The 25961-nt window shown below is 34.5% G+C and overlaps 1 protein-coding gene across 1 annotated transcript in view; it reads right to left on the bottom strand.

Moving 5' to 3' along the window:
* Positions 1 to 25961, bottom strand: part of LOC139526422 (uncharacterized) — a 66125-nt gene that overhangs the window by 24245 nt on the left and 15919 nt on the right. The window contains exon 3 of the mRNA XM_071321569.1: positions 21177 to 21417. Coding sequence (XP_071177670.1) covers positions 21177 to 21417 — 241 coding nt within the window. The remainder of the gene's footprint in view (positions 1 to 21176; positions 21418 to 25961) is intronic.

Below are 25961 nucleotides of genomic sequence, written 5' to 3'. Positions count from 1 at the left end.
CTTCGGTTGATGCTCAATTTACAACTTGGGGTAGAGAACTTTTTGTGAAGGATAATTAGTTTGTACCCCAAATCCCCCCCCCCCCCCCCCCCCCCCCCCCCACCATCCCCCGCCCGTTATGTGAACTCGCGAAATCGCATTTGAAAATCAAAATTTGACAGTACTGTTATGTAATTGTAACGACATGCTAGATTTAACCGAAGATCGATTGACTAGCTCACAAGAATTATTGGTAGGAACTGACTCACTTAAGGAATAAGTTATACCTATAATTTATGTTTAAACATATTTTTTGATAATCTGTTGATACATTATAACTGTATGTTTGACATTGTTCTTTTCAACTGTAAACAATATACTTCAACCGGGTTTTTTCTTGGGGGTGGGGGGAGGGGGGGGGGGGGGGCATATCGTCAAATTTAAAAAATTATAATAGAACCTATATTTTTCCATTCTTTATGTTTTTTGCGGAATGTTCTCTATTCTGTAAACCTGTAAACCCTATTCGTATTCTCTCACCACCTTTCATTGATATTTCAATAATTGCATGACAATATTACATTAATTGGTCGTGTTTTCGTACGTTGTACACTACTGATTATAAATATTATCGTCAAATTCATTTCATTCACGCTATCCTTAAAATAAAGGAACAAAAATGGCGTGAACAAATTTGTTTGTCCACTGAGGATAAAAGTGATGGATTAGGAACATTATTTTAAACTATTAATGCGGTAAGAAGTTATTTTCATTCATATTTAGGTTGTTCCTAATAGTTTTATTTGTTTTGGCAATGGATTATTAATTTAATATTTTGCTACGAGAAAATGGATGGTTGTTGTAAGACGTTGCGAATCAACATTGATAGAAAAACAAAAATATCCGATAAAAATGAATTTAAATGATATAAACCTACAGAATCTTATATTATAGGACTAATGGCAAACCAGCAGAAGTAATAAAAACAGACATAAATCTCAATTTGATTATCCTACGTAATTTATTGAATGAAATATGGGGGAAAGAAATACTACCTCCTCAGTAGAAAGATGGAATCTGCATAAACTATCAAAGAAAGCAACCTTATAAATATTATCAACTGACGAGGAATAACCTTAGTATTAGTGCCTGAGAAGATATATTGTAGAATAATTCTAGAATGAATCAAAGACAAAATCGATTTTATTCCTCGGGAAGAACACAGTGGATTAAAAAAATCGTGCATGTATTAATATTATCCTTATACTGAGAAATATAATAACATCCACTAAAAACGAGATCGTCTATGTATATAAATTATGTGGACTTTGAAAAATCTTTAAAAACCTCCATAGAGAGTCACTTTGGTAAATCATGAGCATGTATGGAATTCCCCAGAAAATAATTTACATCATTATAGGTATGTATGATGGTTTTAGATGTGCAGTCAGACATGATGGAAAACTACCATGCTGGTTTTACATTGGTGGTTGACTATGTAATGAAGAAGGCAAAAGCTAAAAATCATAGCATACAGTCGAGAATAACAACATTTTTGCAGGACATGGACTTAGTTGATGATACCAGTCTCTTTTCTTATACACATAAAGATATGCAGCAAAAGACGGACAAAGTTTCGATAGAGTCAGCAAAAGTATGACCAAAAATAAATTCACAGAAAACTTAGCTGATAGAAAAAGCTGCAAAGAACAATTAGAGTGCACACGCTGTAATGCCTTCTTTACTCATTATTGATATTATGTTGATGGTCGTAATCATAAAGCTTTATTACAACTGTCGCACAAACTTAACATAAACCAAGAAAACTAAACATTGACCAATGAACCATGAAAATGAGGTCAAGTTCAGGTGAACAATGCCGGGCAGACATGAACAGCTTACAATTTTTCCATACATCAAATATTTTTGACCTATTTCTTATAGTTTAAGAAAACAGACCAAAACAAAAAAGTTACACTGAGTAATAACTGGGAAGGTGAGGTCAAGGTCAAATAAAACCTGCACGACTGACCATAAATTATTCCAATACACCAAAAAATTAGACCTTTTGCATATAGTTTTAGAAAGAAAAAAAAATCTCAAAAACTTAACTTTGATCACTAAACCATGAAAATAAGGTTAAGGTCAGATGACACCTGCCAGCTAGACATGTACAGCTTATATTCATTCTATACACCAAGTATAGTAGACATATAGCATATGGTATAAGAAAAACCATGTACACCTTACAGTCCTTCCATACATCGAATATACTAGACCTACTACTTATAGTATCTGAGATATGGACTTGACCACCAAAACTTAACCTTGTTTACTGATCCATTAAATAAGGTCGAGGTCAAGTGAAAACTGTCTGACATGCATGAGTACCTTACAAGGAACGCACATACAAAATGTAGTTATCCTATTACTTGTATTATACACGTTCACTATAAGCCGATACCGACTGTTATCAATTGTAATCAAGAAAATAAAAACTGACTTTAACACATTTGTGATGGACACACTATTTACTATTTACAATAGACTTTATATTTTTCAAAGCATTGCTAATTATCTATTCCTTATTGGTATAAGAAGAGTGAATTTAACATTACACAAAAATCTTGTCTCTTTCTTTAAGTAGTCACTGAACCATGAAAATGAGATCAAGGACATTGGACATGTGACTGACATGAGGCATATATATACACAAAGTTTGAAGCATCCAGGTCTTCCACCTTCTAAGACAATAACAATCAAAACTGAGGAGATACAAATGTAAAAAAGACTCATGAAACCAAAAGACATTTACATCAACAGTTCTAAATAATAAATAAGAAACAACACGAACTCCACTAAAAACCAGGATTAAAATCAGGTGCTCCGGAAGGGTAAGCATTTCCTGCATCGTATACGGCACCCGTAGTGTTATTTCTTTAGTTCTTTTGTTATATGTTCAGTTCGGTATGTCGAGCAGGCTTGACAAACACGAAAAAAAGTTGACGGAAAAGAACTGTAACAAGTAAATTCATTCATCTATCTTGCACTGGTGGTAAGCGGATGGTCGTAACTAAAAGTTACGACCATCCGGAGATGGGAGACAACTCTAGGGATAAGTTTTTCTTTTCCGATTTTGGTGCACTAAAAGGTTCATTTGAACCAAACCGCTTGTCTCGTACATACTATCCGGCAGTCCGGTGATATTAAAACCAAATTTGATGCATTAAAACATTCCAGTTTTCGTAAAATAGTCATTCAAAAATTCAAGCATGATGGTCGTAACTAAAAAAACAAAAACATTGAGGATGGTCGTAACGTAAATTTGTGATGGTCGTAACTTTGTTTTAAATAAGACCGAATAAGGCAAGTCAAGAGTTTTAAACGTGTCTTTTATTATATGCATACTAGTATTTTATATGATGTACTTCTGAAGATTCTTTTTTCATTTTTTTTTTTACATACAATGTAAAATAAAGCCATTTCAATGCGTGTAACACTTATCAATTCAATTTTTTTTTAAAGTTTTCAAATATTAGTTTTGGGGAATTTTGATTAAAGTTCGATTTAAAATTCCAAATGTTTCAAATGTCTTGAACAGAACCAGTCAAAAGTTCTAAGCGTGTCTTTTGTTATATGAATAAATCATTATATCATATTATATATTTGTGAAGTTGTTTTCACCAAATAATAAAAACTAAATGGAGAGAGGGATACCCGTACAGAAGAATCGAACAAAACAATACAAAATGAAATGAACAGTCATATATTCTGAAAATATAATGTATACAATTTACAAAGAGGTAAATAGTTGAATTAATGTAAGCAGTTAAATTCATTAACAATGTAAATTTCTCGAAAGTGGAGAATTCATTTTAAAACAAGAAACACAGCTCTGGATATGATAATTCTTAGTAAGAAATAAATCGCACAAAATGAATCAAATAATTGTTTTAATTATAAAATAAATGAGTTTAAGAATAGGCATTTTTAACAAATTGGACATCACATGAAATAACAGTATCCTGATATTTTTTTTCCGTTTGGAATTCGCATCGATTGAAAACATAAACTTTTTGAGGATGAACATGTACCTACTAGTTGATTTTTTTAAAATCTTCAATTTAAGAGTGATACATTAAGTCGAAAGAGCATTAATAAGGAGTCATAATAAGCTTAAAATATTGATAGGTTATGAAGGGCGTTATCGAGACTAGAGCATACCCGCGAATTCGCAGGTCCGTACCTGAGTTAAAGAAAATACGCTTTATTTTTAGCCTGGATGCTTAGACGTCATATTGTTGTTTGGTGAAATCAAGCTGATAATCAGGTGCACAGTAATGTCCAATGACGAAGTCCATGAGTAGCTTGTAGCCATTCATACAATGTAAACATATAACTTACACATGATTTTCAACCTGCATACCGGGATTTGTATGTAATAGTTGCCGCAGTACATTTAGTTTGACCTCAGGGAGCTACCATTTGATTTTTATGGGGGGGGGGGGAGGGGGGGGGGCTAGGATGAATTTGAAAAAATAGGCAGGACAGGTGTTTTGAATAAAAAAAAAAAGGCAGGATGAGACACTTGCAAAAAAAAGTCAGGACGACAATTTAGGTAAAAAAAGTCAGGATAAACTAAGAAAAAAAAGGCAGAATAAACTAAGAAAAAAAAGGCAGGACCGAACAATATTCCTACTTTCGAGGTTAATACAATGTTCAATGCGACACCATGGATTCAGTTTTCATTCCGTACCAATACTTAGAACTAATATCAATGCTATACAGCAATATATAATCGTTATGTAATCGATAAAAAAATAACGACAACACGTAATAAAAGTCGGGTTGAGTTCAATATCGTAGCGGCTACGTAGCTGCTATCAATATCTATGTAACAGCTAGTCTATAACTACATGTTCAATCGTCATAATCTACGTAGCACTACGTAGCAGCTACGATATTGAACTCAACCCTGACTCAGAAGTGCATTTAAGGATTCTATTTCCTCATGAACGACCAAAAGACGAATATTTAAAGCCTAGTTTATAAGACAAAAACAATTTAAAGTCAAGGAGTAAACGAAGACTCAAAGACTCAAAGACTTACTCAAAGAACTGCAATAAATGATTTAAAGAAGATTGTTCAGAATTGTACGTTTAATAATTTCATCTGCCGACATGAATGCAGAAAAAAAAATCGTAAATAAAAAACACTAAAAACAAATATAAGGGAATACACGTGCATTTAATAATTATATGCCTTAACGTACAGTAAAAAATATATTAATTCTCAACCCTAACATTCGTTTTGGCTTAATGCGAGTTGATTAGTTTTCACTGTTGCTACTATATGATGAGCGTTTGAAATCCATCAGAAATGTGTATGTTTAATAATTCTCTAGCATAATTTCTGCAGATCATTACCAGAGTTACAAATAATATTGTTTGTAGCAAATCATATATTACATCTGAGTCTATTACCTTTACAATTAAAATACATTAATACAAGTTTGTCTAAATACTCGAGTTACGGTCATCTTTTAAAGTTACGACCATCTTGTGTCGGTTACGACCATCATCCAAAATACTATAGTAGAAGTTACGACCATCACACATTTAAAGTTACGACCATCATGCTTGAATTTTTGAATGACTATTTTACGAAAATTGGAATGTTTTAATGCATCAAATTTGGTTTTAATATCACCAGACTGCCGAAAAGTATGTACGAGACAAGCGGTTTGGTTCAAATGAACCTTTTAATGCACGAAAATCGGAAAAGAAAAACTTATCCCTAGAGTTGTCTCCCATCTCCGGATGGTCGTAACTTTTAGTTACGACCATCCGCTTACCACCAGTGATCTTGGTAGTAGAATCAAATCTGACGGAAATATTGAAGAAGAAGTCACCATACACATTGGCAAAGCTGCTGCTGCATTAAAAAACCTGAACAACATATGGAAAAACAACAGATTTTCCAGAAAGACTAAGGTTAGATTTTTTTCTCAAACTTAAGTAAGGTTTAATAATATATTCTTCTAGAAGGCCCCATATAGAGCCCTTCAAAGCTAAGCCTCATGGGAAATTTGCCTTGATGCATCCTTCTACCTCTCGGCTTTCATTAATGAAAAACGACGTTTTGAATTCATATTTTTTTAACTATCAACATCAACGGTAACAAACCTTTTCTAACGCATATAATTTCTTCTAATTGAAACAAAGCGCATAGAGAAGATCAAATATGGATGATTTGCATGATTTAGGGACAGAAGTCCGCAAAGATGGCAAAAAATGTCTTAAAGAATATAAAATTCCTAAAAGACTCGTACAAGCAAATACTATTATAGAGAGTCCTTAGATGCAATTCTAAGACGGACCCTTTATGAGGAGCATAGCTCCAATGAAGACTGTATTCCGGGCTCAGAAGCTGAAGACGGGGAAATTATGAAACGGAAAGGTCGCAGAAGCAATTATGCAAAATCAGGTGTATCTGATGACGAATCGGACTGTGAGAGATTTGATCTTTTGGACAAGGAGTTTATTTATGACTGGTAGTATGGCAAGGTATGTGCAGAAGTAATTGAGTACTAACGTGAGTGAAAGTTGCTTGAAGGAAAAGGTTCTTGGTGATTCACCCGTACCTTCAAACACAATACTATCGCCTCCTTTCATCGACGAATTTATTGAACACTTAAACTGGAAATCGCAAGGCTTGGCGATTCATGAAACTACATGATAAGAGTTTAAAATTATATGGGAGAAAGAAGCTCTCATAATGGGTCCTCTTTTCAAAATGTGGCAAGAAATCGATGGGGCAAATCACGGGAAAGAAATATCCGAGATGTCCATTACAGATGTTCTAAATTTAATTGAACGAACAGTGCTCTTGGTGGGGCAAGTAAATGTGGCACGTCTCTACGAAAGAAGAATTAATTTCATGGTCAAAATTCTGAAAGGAATGACGGAAGCTAAACAAACTTTCTCGCATAATCAAAGCATGTTAACTGAGTCCGGAGCGGCCCTTCACGGGAACAATTTTTATAATGTCCTTGACAAGAAAAATAAGAACAGGAAAAGAGCCAGAGAAATGGCAAAAGAAATGGGTCTTGAGACGAAGATTAGGCGAGTGGAAAAGATGCCCTTTTAGGCCGGCCCTTCCGGCTACCAACAAAGTCAGACGGGTGGATCTGGTAGGGGCCGTACATTAAACTTGTCAAATGAACAGTTCAAAGGGTTCCAAATGCCAACGACTGGATTTATACCAGAGAAAGGAAAACCAGCTGGTCTCAAAAAGAGAAAGTACTTATCTTGTAAACAATTTTTCAAACTTGTCAAACTTTTTTATTGGTAGACGATCAGTTGTCAAAAGTGCAAAACATAGCATTGAATGTCCACCAAATTGTAAAAGATCTGAATTTTGTAATAGTGAATCAATCAGATATACCCCTGGGGGCGACTTCAATTTTTTCGAGGAAAATTGGAGGAAAATAACATCAGATCAGAAAATTCAAGACAGCATAACACAGTACAAAATAGGATTTTTAGAAATGCCCATACAAGAAACGGTATATACCCCCATTCTTTTCGAAAACAGAACGCACATGCATAGGAAGGCGAAATAATATACATGTTGAGAAAGGGGGTTATAGAAGAAGTGAAAAGTCCGATCCCGGCCAATTTCTCAGCCATATTTTCATCCGTCTGAAGAAAGACAGGAGTGTCAGGCCTATTCTAAACTTAAAGGCATTAAACAAAAGTGTCCAAAATGGAAGGGTTCCAAACGGTAAAAAGATATCCTAAAAAGGGGTGACTGGATGATCAAGCCAGACTTAAAGGAAGCTTACACGGATTCAAATGTTCAAAACAAAGAGTTTATTGAAAACGACACAACATCTGTCGCTTAATAGGCTAACGCTTTAATGCAAGAACGAGACAATATGGTGGACACTTCACCTGGCAAATTGGAACGGGAAATGCATAATAACCCCAAATCCAGATTTAGTTATAGAAAGCGATGAGTCATCAAAATAGGGTTAGGGAGCAGAAAATGTGGCTCAAAACATCAGAATAGGAGGTCATTTGGACGAAACAAAAAAGGCTTTGCATATAAATGCTCTAAAATTAAAAGTCGCAGAATTCGGTTTACAGGCCTTAACAAAGACAAAAACGTAATTCATGTTCATTTAAAAATGAACTATAACTATGCTGTAGCGCATATAAATAGAATGGGAGGGACACGATTTCCAACTCTTCTAAAAAATAAGTCGCGAGATATGGGAATATTGCATACAAAGGGGAATAACTCTAACAGCCGAATACATTCCGCGTTTCTAAACTAAATAGCGGACTGGGAAAGCCGTCACACAGAAAGTTCAAACAATTGGTCCCTGAACAGAGCAATGTTTCAACAGATCAACAAAATAACGGGCCCGTTGAAATTAGATCTGTTCGCAGATCGCCTGAACCCACAATTGGACAATTATGTAGTTGGCAACCAGATCCATTTACAATCCAAACAGATGCGTTTGAAGTGAACTGGTCGAAACAGAAACCATATGCATTCCCCCCGTTCTGCTTGATAGCTCGCTGCCTAGCGAAAGTGAACAAAGAACGCTCGAATTTAGCTATAATAACCCCAGCTTGGCAGTCACAAGCGTTTTACCGATTGATATTGGAAATGTCAATATCAGCACCAATATTGCTCCCTCCGATGAGCGATTTACTGACAGACCCACAGAGCAGGACCCACCTGGCGGACCAACCCACTCATAGAAAACAAAACATTAAAACTAGTGGCGTGGAAAGTGTCAGGACTGAGCGAAAATCAATTGGACTTTTGGAAAACACTTCCCAACTCTTGGTTAGCGGATGTAGGAAACGGACCCAGTCCTCTTACAACAGCTGCTGGCGACACTGGGATCGCTGGTGATGTGAACGGGACCTGGGTCCCTTTCAGGCTCCTCTGGAATCTATAGCAAACTTTATTGCATATGTGTTTTAGTCTGGCTACGAGTATAGCACGTTAAATCTTTACAGATCAGCTATTTCGGCTTTTCACAATTAAAGAACCTTAGTGAGCACGCTCACATACCCCACGTCCCCACATTGTCATAGGAGAAATTAAATAAGTATAAGGAAAAGAAATTGTATAAGAAAAAATACTGAATAATAATTTCCTGTCAATATACACATCTACATAGTATGTCCTTATTATCTACAAAATTTCATAAAATTCTGTTGTGTGTTTTCAGAGGAGTTGAGATGACAAACTGTTGCAGAAGTACATTGAAGCAAATAAGTTCAAAGGGGCATAACTCCTAGAAAAAAATTGAATCGTAATTTCCTGTTGATATGCACGTAGTATGTCCTTATTATCTACAAAGTTTCATGAATCTCTGTTGTGTGGTTTCAGAGGAGTTGAGATGACAAACTGTTGAAGTAGTACCTTAAAGCAAATAAGTTCAAAGAGGTGTAACTCCTAGAAAAAAAATTGAATCGTGATTTCCTGTCGATATGCACATCTACATAGTATGTCTTTATTATCTGAAAAGGTTTCATGAAATTCTGTTATGTAGTTTCAAAGGAGTTGCGATGACAAACTGTTGAAGAAGTACCTTAAAGCAAATAAGTTCAAAGAGGTGTAACTCCTAGAAAAAAATTGAATCGCAATTTCCCGTCGACATGCACAACTACATAGTATGTCCTTATTATCTGAAAAGGTTTCGTGAAATTCTGTTGTGTGGTTTGAGAGGAGTTGCGATGACAAACTGTTGCAGTAGTACATTAAAGTAAATAAGTTCAAAGGGGCGTAACTCCTAGAAAAAAAATTGAATCGCAATTTCCCGTCGATATGCACAACTACATAGTATGTCCTTATTATCTGAAAAGGTTTCGTGAAATTCTGTTATGTAGTTTCAAAGGAGTTGCGATGACAAACTGTTGAAGAAGTACCTTAAAGCAAATAAGTTCAAAGAGGTGTAACTCCTAGAAAAAAATTGAATCGCAATTTCCCGTCGACATGCACAACTACATAGTATGTCCTTATTATCTGAAAAGGTTTCGTGAAATTCTGTTGTGTGGTTTGAGAGGAGTTGCGATGACAAACTGTTGCAGTAGTACATTAAAGTAAATAAGTTCAAAGGGGCGTAACTCCTAGAAAAAAAATTGAATCGCAATTTCCCGTCGATATGCACATCTACATAGTATGTCTTTATTATCTGAAAAGGTTTCATGAAATTCTGTTATGTAGTTTCAAAGGAGTTGCGATGACAAACTGTTGAAGAAGTACCTTAAAGCAAATAAGTTCAAAGAGGTGTAACTCCTAGAAAAAAATTGAATCGCAATTTCCCGTCGACATGCACAACTACATAGTATGTCCTTATTATCTGAAAAGGTTTCGTGAAATTCTGTTGTGTGGTTTGAGAGGAGTTGCGATGACAAACTGTTGCAGTAGTACATTAAAGTAAATAAGTTCAAAGGGGCGTAACTCCTAGAAAAAAAATTGAATCGCAATTTCCCGTCGATATGCACAACTACATAGTATGTCCTTATTATCTGAAAAGGTTTCGTGAAATTCTGTTGTGTGGTTTGAGAGCAGTTGCGATGACAAACTGTTGCAGTAGTACATTAAAGTAAATAAGTTCAAAGGGGCGTAACTCCTAGAAAAAAAATTGAATCGCAATTTCCCGTCGATATGCACAACTACATAGTATGTCCTTATTATCTGAAAAGGTTTCGTGAAATTCTGTTGTGTGGTTTGAGAGGAGTTGCGATGACAAACTGTTGCAGTAGTACATTAAAGTAAATAAGTACAAAGGTGCGTAACTCCTAGAAAAAAAATTGAATCGCAATTTCCCGTCGATATGCACAACTACATAGTATGTCCTTATTATCTGAAAAGGTTTCGTGAAATTCTGTTGTGTGGTTTGAGAGGAGTTGCGATGACAAGAAACAGGACTGACGGACTGACGGACGGACGGGTCAAAAACATTATACCCTCCGCAACTTCGTTGCGTGGGTTATAATAATGTGTCTTCCAAAAACAATGGCAAACATCAGTTGATTGGGCAGGTCATGGCGGGGGCCTTCAACGAACGCGCTCCCCGTCCAAGATACACAAAAACGTGGGACGTAGATATAGTCTTAAATTTATAAATTCTATGGAGTCGAATAGAAATTTGAGTTTGGAAGAATAGTCATTAAAATTGACCATGCTCTTAGCTCTTACTTCGGCCAGTAGGTCGTCGGACATTCAGAAACTTGGCATTAATTATATGAATGTTCGTACAAATAAAATTACTTTTACAATGGTAAAGCAAACAAAGACTAGAAAGACTGGTTTTACAACCATACCAAATAACATTTAGCTCCTTCCCAGAGAATGACAATCTTAATGTCGTTCAATGCATCTTAGACTACATTGATGAAACCGTGAGTCTTCGTCCTAATGAGTGTAGTCGATTGCTCATTAGTTTTATTAAACTCCACAGACCTCAAGGGGTACAATCAAAATCACGTGATGGATATACACACACCGGAAGTTACAGTCGAACTCGCCGCTTGAAATGGTAGTAGTTGCATTTTCTTGTTTATATCAATAAAATTTAATAAATAAGGTAGTGCACCGAATGTCGGATACTATCTAGTTTTGAAATAACCAATTATCCTTGCTGGAAAGCGTGCTAACACTTCGACACAGTTCCAAAATTTCACCAGATAACACACACACCTCATATGTTTTTATAACAAAATTTCTGAAAAGTCAATGTTATGGCAGTTTTTAGTGGAAAAAGAATGCATTTTTTAATTCATTATCTTTAATTTTGATTTAATCAATTAAATAATTACGATAAATGGTCGTTTGACAGGAGAATAGCCGATTTTCACAAATGATACCACACACACCGCATTAATTTAACGGATAACACACACACACACATACACAAACCGAAACTGAAGGTATGTACAAAGTTTCAAGCAAAGTCAAATGATGTATTCTACTACATTATACTAAAAAAATAAGAACAATTTAATATAAGCCTTAACCTATATAACATTTTAATTGAAAAGCAAGCTCTCATCGCTTTAATTTTCTTATATGTCGCGTGGTGTATCTTACAAAACCTGGTTAGAGGTCTTAACAATTTATTCAAGTGAACTCGGAATGGTGTTCTGTTCGACAAATCATTTTGCAGCTTTCACGACCTTGATTGTTTATCGAATGTTAATCGATGGGACTTAACGCATTTGTATAACGAAGGGCGAACAGGTTTGATTAACATACAGAACCGAAATCATCTCATTTGCATATCAATATAAATACATAAATTTCAGTTTTCCTACCGTAAAAGCATGGCATGATCCAATCACAAGTCGCACAAATGTTGCCGCAAATACTAGCCAAAATTTCATTAATTATACGAGATAAACTTAAATAATGAATGGTATAAGCCTCGGTCACACCTTACCGGATAGCTCGAACGCACGCCTAACAGATAACCTTTTTTCAATCCGTTGATGTCCGTTAGACGTCCGTTCTTATTCGTTAGACGTCCGTCCATATCCGTTGCATGTCCGTTAAGCGTACGTTTTATCCGTCGGCGTCCGTTTTGTCCGGTGGAAAATTTTGAGCATGTTCAAAACTTTGAACGGACGTCCAACGGATAAAATGTCCGTTGAACGTCCGTTAGGCGTCCGTTTTGTACGGTACTCGTCCGTTTCGTTTCCATTTTGTATCCGTTACGTGTCCGTTATACATCCGTTGGAGGTCTGGAAGATAAATTCACCAACGGACTTCTACTGGACGTTTAACGTATAAAACGAATAAAACGGATGTTGAACGGATGAGAAACGGACTTCTACCGGACGTATAACGGATAAAACGGATGATGAACGGATCTGAAACGGATAAATGCAAATTGAAAATTTCGCGTCAGAAATGCCAATTATTGGTATGTCAGATTTCTTAAGGTTCATGAATTCTTATTATTCTTAATCGATCATAGAGTATAGGCACGTCTTCATAATCAAGCAGTTCTTATGCAGGCCAGACACTGCCCTTTGGCGGAATTTTGAAGAATAAACCAAAACCAGTTACACAGAAACATTTTGAATATATATGCGATTCACATGTACTATTATTGTCGCCTTTGATTTTTCCGTATATCTTGTTTATCCGTTTTATCCGGTACGCTTCCGTTAGGTGTCCGTTTTATGCAGTACTCGTCCGTTGGATGTACGTTCGACATCCGTTCTGTCCGATACGTGTCCGTTTCTCGTACATTGCATATCCGGTGTGTGTCCGTTATGCATCCGTTACACGTCCGTTTTATTCTGTCAGTACATCAACGGACTCTCAACGGATAACAATTTTGTCAACGGACAACTTTTATTTTCATCCGTTAGTCGTTCGTTCGTGCTATCCGGTAAGGTGTGACCGAGGCTTTAGCTATAAACTCATGAAGACAACCACTTAGTACGAACTGCATGTCATGATGATTGTTTGTTTTTACGTTCTTTGCGATTAGCTTAAATAATGTGTGTGTGTTATCCGTTGTTTTTTTTCAGTGTGTGTGGTATCATTTTTGAAAATTGGATTTTCGACAATAAACCAAGCGTTTATCGTAAAAAAAAATTATTGTATTAATCAACAGTAGCGGTGTTGAATTGAGACATGCATTTATTTTGCCAAACAAATCATAAAGAAAACAATTTTATGAAATTTTGATTAAATATGCAAAGAGTGTGGTTATCCGTTGAAAAAATATGGAGTGTGTGCATGTGTGTTATCCGTCGAAAATTTGGAACTGTGTCGAAGTGTTTGCAATAACTGCACGCTTTCTAGCAAAAACAATTGTGTATTTTAAAACTACATACTATCCGACATTCGGTGTGCCAACTTATTAATCAAAATTTAATTGATATACTAGTAAACAAGAAAATGCAACTAATAACCTTTCAAGCGGCGAGTTCGACTGTAACTTCCGGTGTGTGTATATCCATCACGTGATTTTGATTGTACCCCTTGGACCTGTCAAATCATGCACAATTGCACATTGGTAAGAACGTTTACTAGTATCTGTAGGCTTGGACACTAACATTTTCAAACCACATTCAACTCGGGGTGCGGGTACATCAAAAGCAAACCAATTTGGAGTTTCAATTAAACAAATTATGAATATAGCAAACTGGCGATCTAGGGGAACGTTTGAAAAATTCTACCACAAACCACTAGAAACAGAAATTGAAACAGAAAACGTCAAGCAGTGTATAAATGTGTAGTATATATATATATATATATATATATATATATATATATATATATATATATATATATATATATAAAAGAATATCATAACTTAACAAAACAAAACAAAACAAACAAAACAACTTTATAAACCTATTTGTACATAGTGTAATATAGTGTATATAAATAAATAATTAAACAACTTTGAACATATATTATTAAACCTTACTTAAGTTCGAGAAATACGAAGTGCACGCGATGAAAGTTTAACTTATATTTATATTTTATGACCAAACTTAATTTAGTTTAAACATATTTATTTATAGTGGATTGGGAGACAAGTTTAACAACTTATATTAATCCCTTTCCATTTTGCAGGTGCAGGTGCGAGTGCTGCCTTGTAGCGGCATTAGCCTGCTCTTTTTCGAAATCTACAAGGGTGTCTTTCACGTGCAAGAGATATGGCTCTCTTTTAACACGGGTCAGCCATTTATCGTCCCCTTCCGACAGACTATCATCGTTTCCTCAAGACCATACTCGCAGATGGTGTCAAGGGAGAGCCGAAAATTCAGTCCCTGAAATTTTCATCCCAAACGGGAATCGAACCAGGAACCTTTGTGTTAGTAGTCCGATGCACTAACCACTACACCACGGCTAAGGTTTTTTTTAAATGGCCTTTTTATTTAACGGAAAATGGTACGTTTGTCATTAAGATAACGCCATCGTTATTTTGCATACTGAGGAAATTAGGCACTGATTTAAAACAACTCAAACACACAATAAAAAAATGAAGAAAAATGATGAATTCAAATTTTTTCATAGTCAGCCTCGGTAAGAAGGATGCACCATGGGAAATTTCCCAAGCTGTATGGGGAATTATGGAAGAATACATTATTAAACCTTACTTAAGTTTGTTGACACAATCTTAATTTCATTGCGTGCATTTCGTGCACTTAAAATTTTTTCAATTGTATGTGAGCAATATAAGATCAGTTCTGCTGTACGGTTCAGAAACATGGACATTACAATAAGAAAGTTAAGTTAGAGGATTTGAAGGACGCTGTTTGCGATGAATTAATATTAACTGATGGGCAACATATTATAAACTACCGATGCGGTTAAAAGGAGTAAAAAGAGATGTAGGAAATCTTTTGGTGATTACATCAAAGTATCGTAAAGTCTAAAGTTCTAAAATTTGAATCCTTCTGTGAATCAATATATCTGTTCCTTAAAAAATATTAATAATATTTCTATTTTTTAAACCTGTTACAATCTAAGAGCATTTTTATTATTTCCCCTCTCTTTATCGTTCTTTCTCAAATTAATTTTAAAAAATAAGTTTCAAACCAAAATTTAGTAATCGTCGCACTGCATACCTATGTAGAATGCAGTTCTGTTGGAGATCCTAGACAACAAACTCGATTTTGCCACACATTTCTTCTACAAGTAATAACCTTTATTGATAAGCATTTTTCAAGGTAGAAGACTAGAGATTTTTCTACTCACATAGATCCAGACATTTATTTATTTGTACTATTACATGATGCTTAGAATATGTAAGTATGGAAACAAAATTTAAGCAGAAAAATCTTGAATGGTATATAAAAGTCGCCAACACTGACGACTCTTCTAGCAGCACAGTAACAAAGCAGCAGTACAACATCTATGTTACCTCTGATCGTAAATCGGACAGTAGTATTTATATTCTTACTTGTGGAGTTTGCAAGCTGCAGTATGCTGGCAAAACAGTAACTAAATTCAACATCAGACTTAACAATTAGCGGTCTTATTTTACAAAAAAAAGACACTTCACAATCAAGAGACACCTCTTAAGAAAAGGACATGCTTTGGATAAATCACCTTTCAAATAATAGAGGTAAACCGAAATTGGGATACTTAAAGTAGAAATTAGTGATAAAGATTCTAGATGCATCAGCTTTGTACCCCACAACTTGCTGGACTGAATGAGAGAGATGAAAAACAGTTTTAACTAAAACCAAAGGAATTGTCCAGAACTTTATTCTATATAACTAACAACTATTTGTTTGATTTAGGAATCGCAATGTACAATAAGCGGCAAACATATTTAAAAGGCATTATACATTAAGCTGCCAAAAGTCGTTACCGCCTAACGAAGCTAATTTGTTTAGCAAAATATTGCGTGAATATTTGAAATAGAACTATTGTTATAACACTTATCAGTGTGTTAAAGTTACATTATTAGATAAATATTATTTCTGTTCCTTAAAATAATACTGATAATGATATTTCTAATTCTTAAACCTGTAACTATTGCCACAAAACTTTTTTTCTAGCTCTTTCTCGTTCTCTGTCAAATTAATTTAAATAAATTGCTTCACCAAGCAGAGGTCCAACCCTGAACCGTTGGGGCAAAAATGAACACAATATTCGCGCTTGATATGTTGTTGTCAAGCAGATAAAGCCCCAAACAACATCGTTTTTGTGTGTAAAACTCATTACATTAACTGCTTGATAAACGAACTAGGTATTGAAAATTCACTTGGAAACTCAACATATACCCTCACGATACTTACCAAAGAGGAAATCCTGGATAATCATATGTCTGTTCTGTGTTCCTTTGGAATTTCAACCAAAGATGAAGAACTGGATCTTCCATCACTGTATTGGATACCTAAACTACATAAGTGTCCTTACAAATAACGGTATATTGCTGGGTCTCCCCAGTGCTCCACGAAACCTCTTTCTTAATTATTAACATCTATTTTATCGGCAATCAAAGACGGGCTTCAAAGTTATTGTGAAACTGCCTATTCTAGAGGTGGCGTGAATCAGATGTGGATACTTGAAAATTCCAAAGATCTTTTAGAGTACATACAATCTAACTCTCTTTCATCTTGTAACAGTATTATAACTTTTGACTTTCTACTCTTTACACAAGGATTCCACATTCCAAACTAAAAGATAAATTGAAAGAGTTGGTATTGCATTGTTTTTATAAAAAAGAATGGACAACGTAGATGCAAGTATCTTGTCTTAGAGAGGGACAAATCCCACTTTGTAAAGGATCACTCTGATTCAAACAGAAAATTCTCCGAAACTGATATTATCAAGATGCTTGATTTCTTGATTGACAACATATTTGTTACGTTCGGAGGACGTGTTTTTCAACAGACTGTCGGCCTTCCAATGGGAACAAATTGTGCCCCTTTACTTGCCGACTTGTTTCTTTATTATTATGAGGCTAACTTCATGCAGGAACTTCTTAGGAAGAAAGATAAGAAGTTAGCGATATCCCTTAACTCTATTTTCCGCTATATGGATGATGTTCCTAAATAATTCAAAATTTGGTGACTATGTGGAACGCATCTATCCCATCGAACTAGAGATAAGAATACTACAGATACAGTTAAGTCGGCCTCATATTTTGACTTAAATCTAGAAATTGACAATGAGGGTCGGTTGAAAACAAAACTTTACGACAAATAAAGGCAACAGTAGTGTACCGCTGTTCAAAACTCGTAAATCTATGTAACAAACTAAAACTGAGGGAACCGCATTAAATATAAGAGGAGAACAACGACACATTAAAATGTAACACACATAGAAACGGACTAAGCAATAGACAAAATCCGATGAGAATAACAAATATAAAATCAAAACCAAATACATGAATTTAGGATAGAAAAGTACCGTGACACGTCTTATAGTAATGTGAATTCACACTCAAATATAAGAGAAAACAAACGACACAACGGAAACACAACGTTAAAATGTTACACAAACAGAAACGAACTATGATTTAACAAAGGTAATTTTCCTGACTTGGTACAGGACATTTTTAAAGAAAAAAATGGTGGGTTGAACCTGGTTTTGTTGCATGCGAAACCTCGCAATTTAATGGCAATGTTAAATATAACATTAAAATGACAACATAATATTACAGGACTACAATACAAATATATAGGAGAACGTATTAGACAAAGAAACACATGAATAATAGATAACAAAAGGCATCAGGTTTAAAATTCAATACGCCAAATAGTTATCAAAGGTACCGGGATTATAATTTAGTACGCCAGACGCGCGTTTCGTCTACATAAGACTCATCAGTGACGCTCATATCAAAATATTTATAAAGCCAAACAAGTAAAAAGTTTAAGAGCATTGAGGATCCAAAATTCCAAAAAGTTATGCCAAATACGGCTAAGGTAATCTATGCCTGGGATAAGAAAATCCTTAGTTTTTCGAAAAATTCAATGTTTTGTAAACTGGAAATTTATAAAAAAAAAAAAAAAAAAAAAGTGACCACATTATTGATATTCATGTCAACACCGAAGTGTACAAACGCGCCTCGTTCACACAAGACTCACCAGTGACGCCCAGATATAAACGTTCGAAAGTAAAAAAAAGTGAAGTTGTGCAGCACTGAAAGAGATGATTTCAACTTTCCAATTGTGAACTTTCCATTTCTAAGTAGCAACATTCCAGCAGCACCTGCATACGGGGTATATATCTCCTAATTGATACGATATTCTTTGCTTGCATTTCCTATCATGATTTTCTTGATAGAGGGTTTCTGCTCACAAGGAAGCTATTAAACCAAGAGTTCCAAATGGTGAAGTTGAAATCATCACTTAGTAAATTTTACGGACGCCATCACGATTTGTTGACCGTTATGGAATAACAGTTTCACAAATGATGTCGGATATGTTCCTTAAGTCGTAACTATAATCCCCTTCTCTTTCATGAATGTGACCTACCGAATTAGACTATTTACCAGATTTGTTATCACATAAGCAACACGACGGGTGCCACATGTGGAGCAGGATCTGCTTACCCTTCCGGAGCACCTGTGATCACCCCTAGTTTTTGGTGGGTTTCTTGTTATTTATTCTTTACTTTTCTATGTTGTGTTATGTGAACTATTGTTTGTCTGTTTGTCTCTTTCATTTTTGGCCATGTCGTTGTCAGTTTGTTATTGATTTTTAAGTTTGACTGTCCCTTTGGTGTCTTTCGTCCCTCTTTTTTGATACAGGTCTGAATTTTGTAATTAAAAATATTTGACACATAATAGGTTTCAGACACAGATTAAATGTAATCAAAGAACTTAGAATTGGTTATATGATTTGAATTTATACTCATTATTTTTCTTTTGTGCAATACACTCTGCTGTTGCGAATTGCCCATCCCTCCCAAATTAATTTCTGAAATCTGAAATGTGAAAAAAATGCCCCCTTTCCAAATTCTTTTTTATAACACACACACACACCCCTATATATTATTCACCCCCCCCCCCCCCCCCCCCCCCATTTTTCCAAAAAACAATTCTTTCCCTCAAGATATGCCACTGGAGATATTTTGGTGGGAAAATATTCTCTCTTGACTTTTCATAGCTTTATAATTGACAAGTTTAAGTTCTCAAAAACAATTAAATTAATTAAGATTTTTACAGATGGCTTATCATTATACATGTAAAATATTTATAAAAAGATCAATGGGGGTCAGTGGGAAATTTTTTTTAAGGCATTCAAATGGATAAAACCTCAGGATTTCGAAAATCTGACAAAAATTTCAAAACATGACACACGTACTTCCTTAAGGTGGTACCTAACACTACAGGGAGACAACTCTGTAAATTCAGCTAAACGTTTTGATTACGTTGTGTTTTAAGGGAATATTAAGCTTCTCAATGATCAAAATAAGTGTTTGTCATACTGTTATATAACCATTATAATATTTCTGAAAAAAACGGTTAGTTCAATTGTTTTTGAAATTTTTATATTTTTGCCAAAGGGTCAAAGTAAATACTTTGTTAAAACTTTATGAAAATTAAACTAGCCATAGTAAAGTGAAGGTGTTGGGTACCACCTTAACTGAATATTTTCATTAAAGGAGTAGGTTCAGTAAGACCCCTTTTTGGCCCCAAGATATAGCAGTATTACAAAAGTATGAAAATGTAATATTTACTAAGAAGTAGAATGCTTCTGCTACATAAATATGGACTGTTTTTGACAATACAATGCACATATATCGGGTACTATCTTTGACAAAAACCATCTGAAAAGTGACGTTTTTTGGCATATTTGAAAGATTTTTCATACTTAAGCTTGAATCGGAGCGTTTTTAATAACTTAATCAGTTAATTGTTTTTACATAAACTAATTGAATCAATTTAAATAGACACTTAAGTGTTTAAAAAGTGTCCAAAATCTTTGTCGATGAACCTAAAATTTGAGGCCAAAATCGGCCCTTACCGGACCTACTCTTTTTTTTATTTTTTGGAAATCTTGTAAATTTTTGATTTTTAATTAGGTGCTGATACAGTTGCTTTGTTTTTGAATTTTTGATTTTTAATTAGGTGCTGATACAGTTGCTTTGTTTTTGAATTTTGAATTTTATTTTTAATGTTTTTATTCTTTTTTATTTGAATTTTTTTTTTTTTTTTTTTTTTTTGATTTGTTTTAATTTTAATTTTAATTTTTTTAATTTTTTTTTTTTCATATTTGAATTTTTTAATTTGAATAATTCAAATTGAGGGACATGCTCTTGTTTAATTAACGTACTTTTAATGCCGACACGTCATAAATTGTAGGCGTACATACGGGTTGACTCATCGAATTGGCAAACAAAAAAAAAGCCAAATAATTTACCTCAAGGTAGGATAGAATCTTGAATTTTAAAAGGGTCGAATTAGGATGAACGGTTTATATAAACCGGATCGAAAACATAATACAAGCCCAAACGACTCTTAAAAATTCTAAAGTCTATCCTAAATTGAGGTAATTCATATGGCCTTCCAAATACTGTTTCGAATTTACTTGTTGTAGTCAAAATCTTTTTTTTTTCTTTGAAAATCTAGTAGTAGTGAAAATCTTTCAAATTCTGTCACATTACCAACTCATTTTTACTGGGCCAAAAGTAAAAGCTCTAAAATCTGATCAGTAATTTATACTTTCTTGAAAACATACCACTCTGTATGCTGCATTTTTTCGGTTTCTTTAGTAAAAGTTCATCAAGCTGATCTTGTATACGCTCAAACATCTTTTTGCATCCTCTTTCAATTGTTTCAGCTACATTTGTGTCCATTTGACTAATGGAATCGTCCATTATCTTTTGTTGCTTCTCTGCTATTGCTATCGGTAACTTTATCGTTTTTGCTGCTATCTTCCCATGGAGTTTGTCGAAACGAATATCTAACTCCGATATATCCTTAAACAAGATAAATACACAATGTGCAAAAACTAATACACATGTACAAACATACGTACATGGATATATATTGTATGACTAATTTACAAAATCCTTTACAGGTTATTCCCACTACCCTCTCGTTAACTGTTGAAGGGGTTTTGATACAGAAACAAGACAAATCACATAATGAATATAATGTTCCGTTGGGTGCAGCATGATACGACCACAGAGGTCGAACCAACACCAGCTAGGCAAGTGTGAACACTACATTCAACTTTGATACAGTTCTGGTTCCGAATTGTGATTAAATACTTGACATAGTATAGGGTTCTGACACATAAGGAATCTGGACAAAGAATTTGGGAAAATTGAAATTGGACTTTTCCCTTTGATTGACCAATTTCTAAACATATATTATATTCCGGTTAATATAGAACCATATGAATTTGATGTATGATAAAATCAAACAAATTTTTTTTGGGGACATCACTGTAGTCCAATTTAATAGTAGAGTCCTGAAAATCCAGAATCTTAATACAAGCTTTTTAGATAAAGCATACCAAAGAACGTCATATAGTTAATATTTTTTACCTTAATTTGGACTAATCCAGCATATTCAAGTATACCAAGAAATCAATATATGAGTAAGATCACGAACGGTTCAAACTGGCCGTGATACTTTGATGATTATTTTTTTTCTTTAAATCCGGTCAAAATACTATATATTTGGAATAGAAAAAAATGTGATGTAATTATTTAAACAAGGTTACTTGGGGGTCCTCCTATTTACAGTAGGCCTTTACACCGAAGAATAAATCGAGCGCCATCTGTCGTCAAAATGACATTTCACACATTGACAGTTAACGAATCGATATGTTACAAGATACATAACATGTACATACAGATTAACAATTAACCAATAAAGAATTTTGAAATAACGAGATACACGTAACAAATTAACAATTTACGAATTAATGATTTTGAAATTACATAGGCCGTATTCTCATTGACCTAAACTCGGTGTTGTGTTAGTGTAATTCACACGTTACGTTCCCATTGATACAACAACACAATGTTTACATGTAGTTTACATCATGTTTTGTCTACATGCAGTCGATAGTCAATGTATAACTTGTGTGCACAAAACAAGGTATTAAAACCATGTATTTTATCATGTATATTTAAAGATTTATTTTTATTGATTTTTTTTAATTGATATTCATAACAATTATTTATGTATTTTTTTTTTTACCGAATTACATGTCTAAATTCGATATATTAATTGGTTTGTTATTTATATATATAAAAAAAACTTTTTAACTACATGCGGGAAGGGTTTTTTTATGGTTTTTTATGGGTTTTTGTTCGACACAGAACATTTTTATATAGTTTAACTAAACTATCGATCATATAATTTTGTTCAAAATTTAACACTATAAGGTGTGTGGAAAATCTGCATTAAATTTTTTTTTCCTCATTTTTAGACTCAGAATATTTTTATGGGAAAAAATCCTTTTTTGGTTAAATGGTCTTACACTGAACCCCTAATCCAGACTCAAAGAATCATCATGTCCAATCACATAATTCATTTTGAAATGTCTTCCCGAGTTGACTGGACGTACACATAAATATTTGCAAATGGTCAATCAACGATTCACTTATAAATGCATTTCTAAAACACCCTAAAAACACCTCAATTTTTTTTCTACAATTGTAGAATAGTATTGCGTAATTAGTGGCTGATTTAGATGGAGGCGGATTCCGGGGGTCGGAACCCCCTTTCGTGCTTTTTCGGACGATCAATGTTTGAAACCCCATGCTTTTTAAAATGTCTTTATCCACCTCTGGTAATCAAGACATCTTTAGTATCTTTAAAATAGGTGCAAGTCATCAAGGCTTTCATCACTGCTAGAAAAGTTGTCCAAGAAATTTAAATTCGATTCTAAGTAGTGAACATTTAAATGACATATAGTTTATAAGTGTGAACTTATGTACAGGTAACTAAAGCAGGTATATAGATGTGAACAAATGTAATGTGAAACCAGTGTACATTACATTAAACTAATTGTAAACATGTTTACTGTACATGGCGTTTGGTGTGAACACGGCCATAGTTACAAGTTACAAAATTACAATTTACTAATTGACAATTTACACATTGACAACTTACGCATTGACAATTTACAAATTAACAAATTACACATTGACAATTTACGCATAAAGAATTTTGACCTCGTTGGCTTTCCATAAAAAACAAGTCCATGAAATGTGTGTTAAAAAAGTAATCCTATCAAACAGCTAATTTTGAATATGCAACGGGTAACAACAGCACCTGCATACGTGTTATATATCTCCCAATTGATACGATATTCCCGTGCTTGAATTTCTTATCATGATTTTCTTGTTAGAGGGTTGCTGCTCACATTAAAGCTATTAAACCAAGAGTTCCAAATGGTAAAGTTGAAATCACCACTTTGTACCTTTTACGGACGCCATCACAGTTGGTTGACTGTTATGAAACAGTGGTGTAGCTAGGTCATTTTTACGTGTACGCCCGAACCTCGGTAAGGTTTAATTTCGAGTAAACGTCCAAACCAGTTACTTTAACTATGATTAAAGGGAGCCATGGATGAACTTTAATCAGTACGGTACCGAAGCAGTATGCGTGGTCTTTCATTTAGGATTATTTTACTTTATGAAAACAAGATTGATCAATAGCAGAAAAGTGTTCTAGACTTCTTTCGTAAAATGTTTTCATCTGAAATTGAACCTAGCAGAGCGATGGCTTCTGCATCTGTCGATCTGATGTAGCAACGTAGCTAGATCTTACAAGTATTTGAAAGCTTGCAATATGTTACTAAACGGTGACCAGATCGTCTGACTTAAATCGCGCACTAAAAACTAAAAAAGGAACGAAAAAAATGGCTTCTGAAATTAACCATGAAAACAAAACCACTTCAAGGAAGTTTAAGTGAATTCGACAAAATAGTGCAGTCTCAGTAGTATTTGTGAACGAATAAAAACTAATTAGACTCATTTATACATTTTTCATGCCTAAAATGACTATATGTGCAGATTTGAGGGTCTTTTTATGTATCATCACTGACAGTAAGGGGTCCTATTAGAAAGGGGGTCTGCAAATTGAAGTTTCAGTAAAATTCATGGTTTATTCTAAATTTCTCAATTTGATAAAAATGACGCATATTTTCCCAATAAAAAAGGGTAGAAGTAGTTTTGAAAAAAAGCTAACAATATCACTGGCTCCAAATTTTACAAATTCTCCTAGGGAAGTAACTAACAATTTGAAAAAGGATAATTTTAGCAGCTTATGAGGAGAAACGATAATAAGAAAACTCTCAACATCAAAGGGAAAGTGGTCGGGAAGACCTGATAATATAAGCTATTGTGTGGTGAATATTTTTTGATGTCCGCCATAAATCTACAAGAATGTATTATTTGAACTTTTCATTGAGTTAATCTTAAGTAACAGCTATAACGAATCCAGAATATAGATATAACTTTGAAAAAAGACATCATACGACTGAGTGATATTAAGTTAAATGTCAATTGGTCCATTGATTTTAAAAGGGCACTACCTACGAGATATATAAAAAATATGAAATAAGATTTGTTTTGTTTTGTTTAATCATTAATGAAAGTGAAGTAGTGAAATTATAATTCGCATTTAGCAGCCAGTATGGTTCAATTTTGTCAAAATAAACTAAGAAACATTGATGACGAGTTATTCACTTGCAAGTGAATAATTCAACCTTATTGAATCTGTATTTGTGCATGTAAAGTTCAGTTTAACCCCTTCGCTAGAAATGGATACCGCATACATTGTGGTTGTTCTTAGCAGTAAAAGAATGTCAACATTGAAAGTGAAACAAAGGTAAATCATTTGATTGACTGATTCGATCTACAAAAAAATCATTCTTATACAAGTAAAAAGGATGATTAACATATATTCTTAATTTATAATGTGAAATTAAACAGCCCTAGAAAACCCCAATTGCACGGGTCTGATATATGGCATTTGTTATGTCAAACCCCGTGTCAAGGGTGACAACAGGGACTCTGCCTATATTTCATTTGATTTGTAATATATTCCCATACATGAGTATGTATGGTTAAGGGGTGGAAATCTCGACCATTTTAAAATTCTTAAACGGAATGGGGGTGGGGCAACAACATGGACTCCCCCTATATTTCATTTGATTGATTATATTGTCCCATACTTGAATATAAATTGTGTTTAGGGTTGGGCATCTTCACCGTTTCGTAAGTTCCCAAACAGGAGGGGGCGGGGCGACCCCAGGGACTCCCCTTTCATTTTATTAGTTATATTGTCCCATACATGAGTATGTATGGTTTAGGGTGGGGATCTCGACCATTTCCAAGTTCTGAAACGGGAGGGGGTGGGCGACCTCAAGGACTCCCCCTATATTTCATTTGATTTATTATATTGTCCCATACTTGAATATATGGTTAAGGGTTGGGGATCTCGTCCGTTTCAAAGTTCCACAACAAGAGGGGATGAGGTTGACCCAAGGGACTCCCCT

This window comes from Mytilus edulis, chromosome 6 (genome assembly GCF_963676685.1).
Source record: "Mytilus edulis chromosome 6, xbMytEdul2.2, whole genome shotgun sequence".
Lineage (NCBI taxonomy): Eukaryota > Metazoa > Mollusca > Bivalvia > Mytilida > Mytilidae > Mytilus > Mytilus edulis.
Note: the sequence above shows the minus strand (reverse complement) of the source record. Positions and strands in the feature narration are given on the sequence as shown.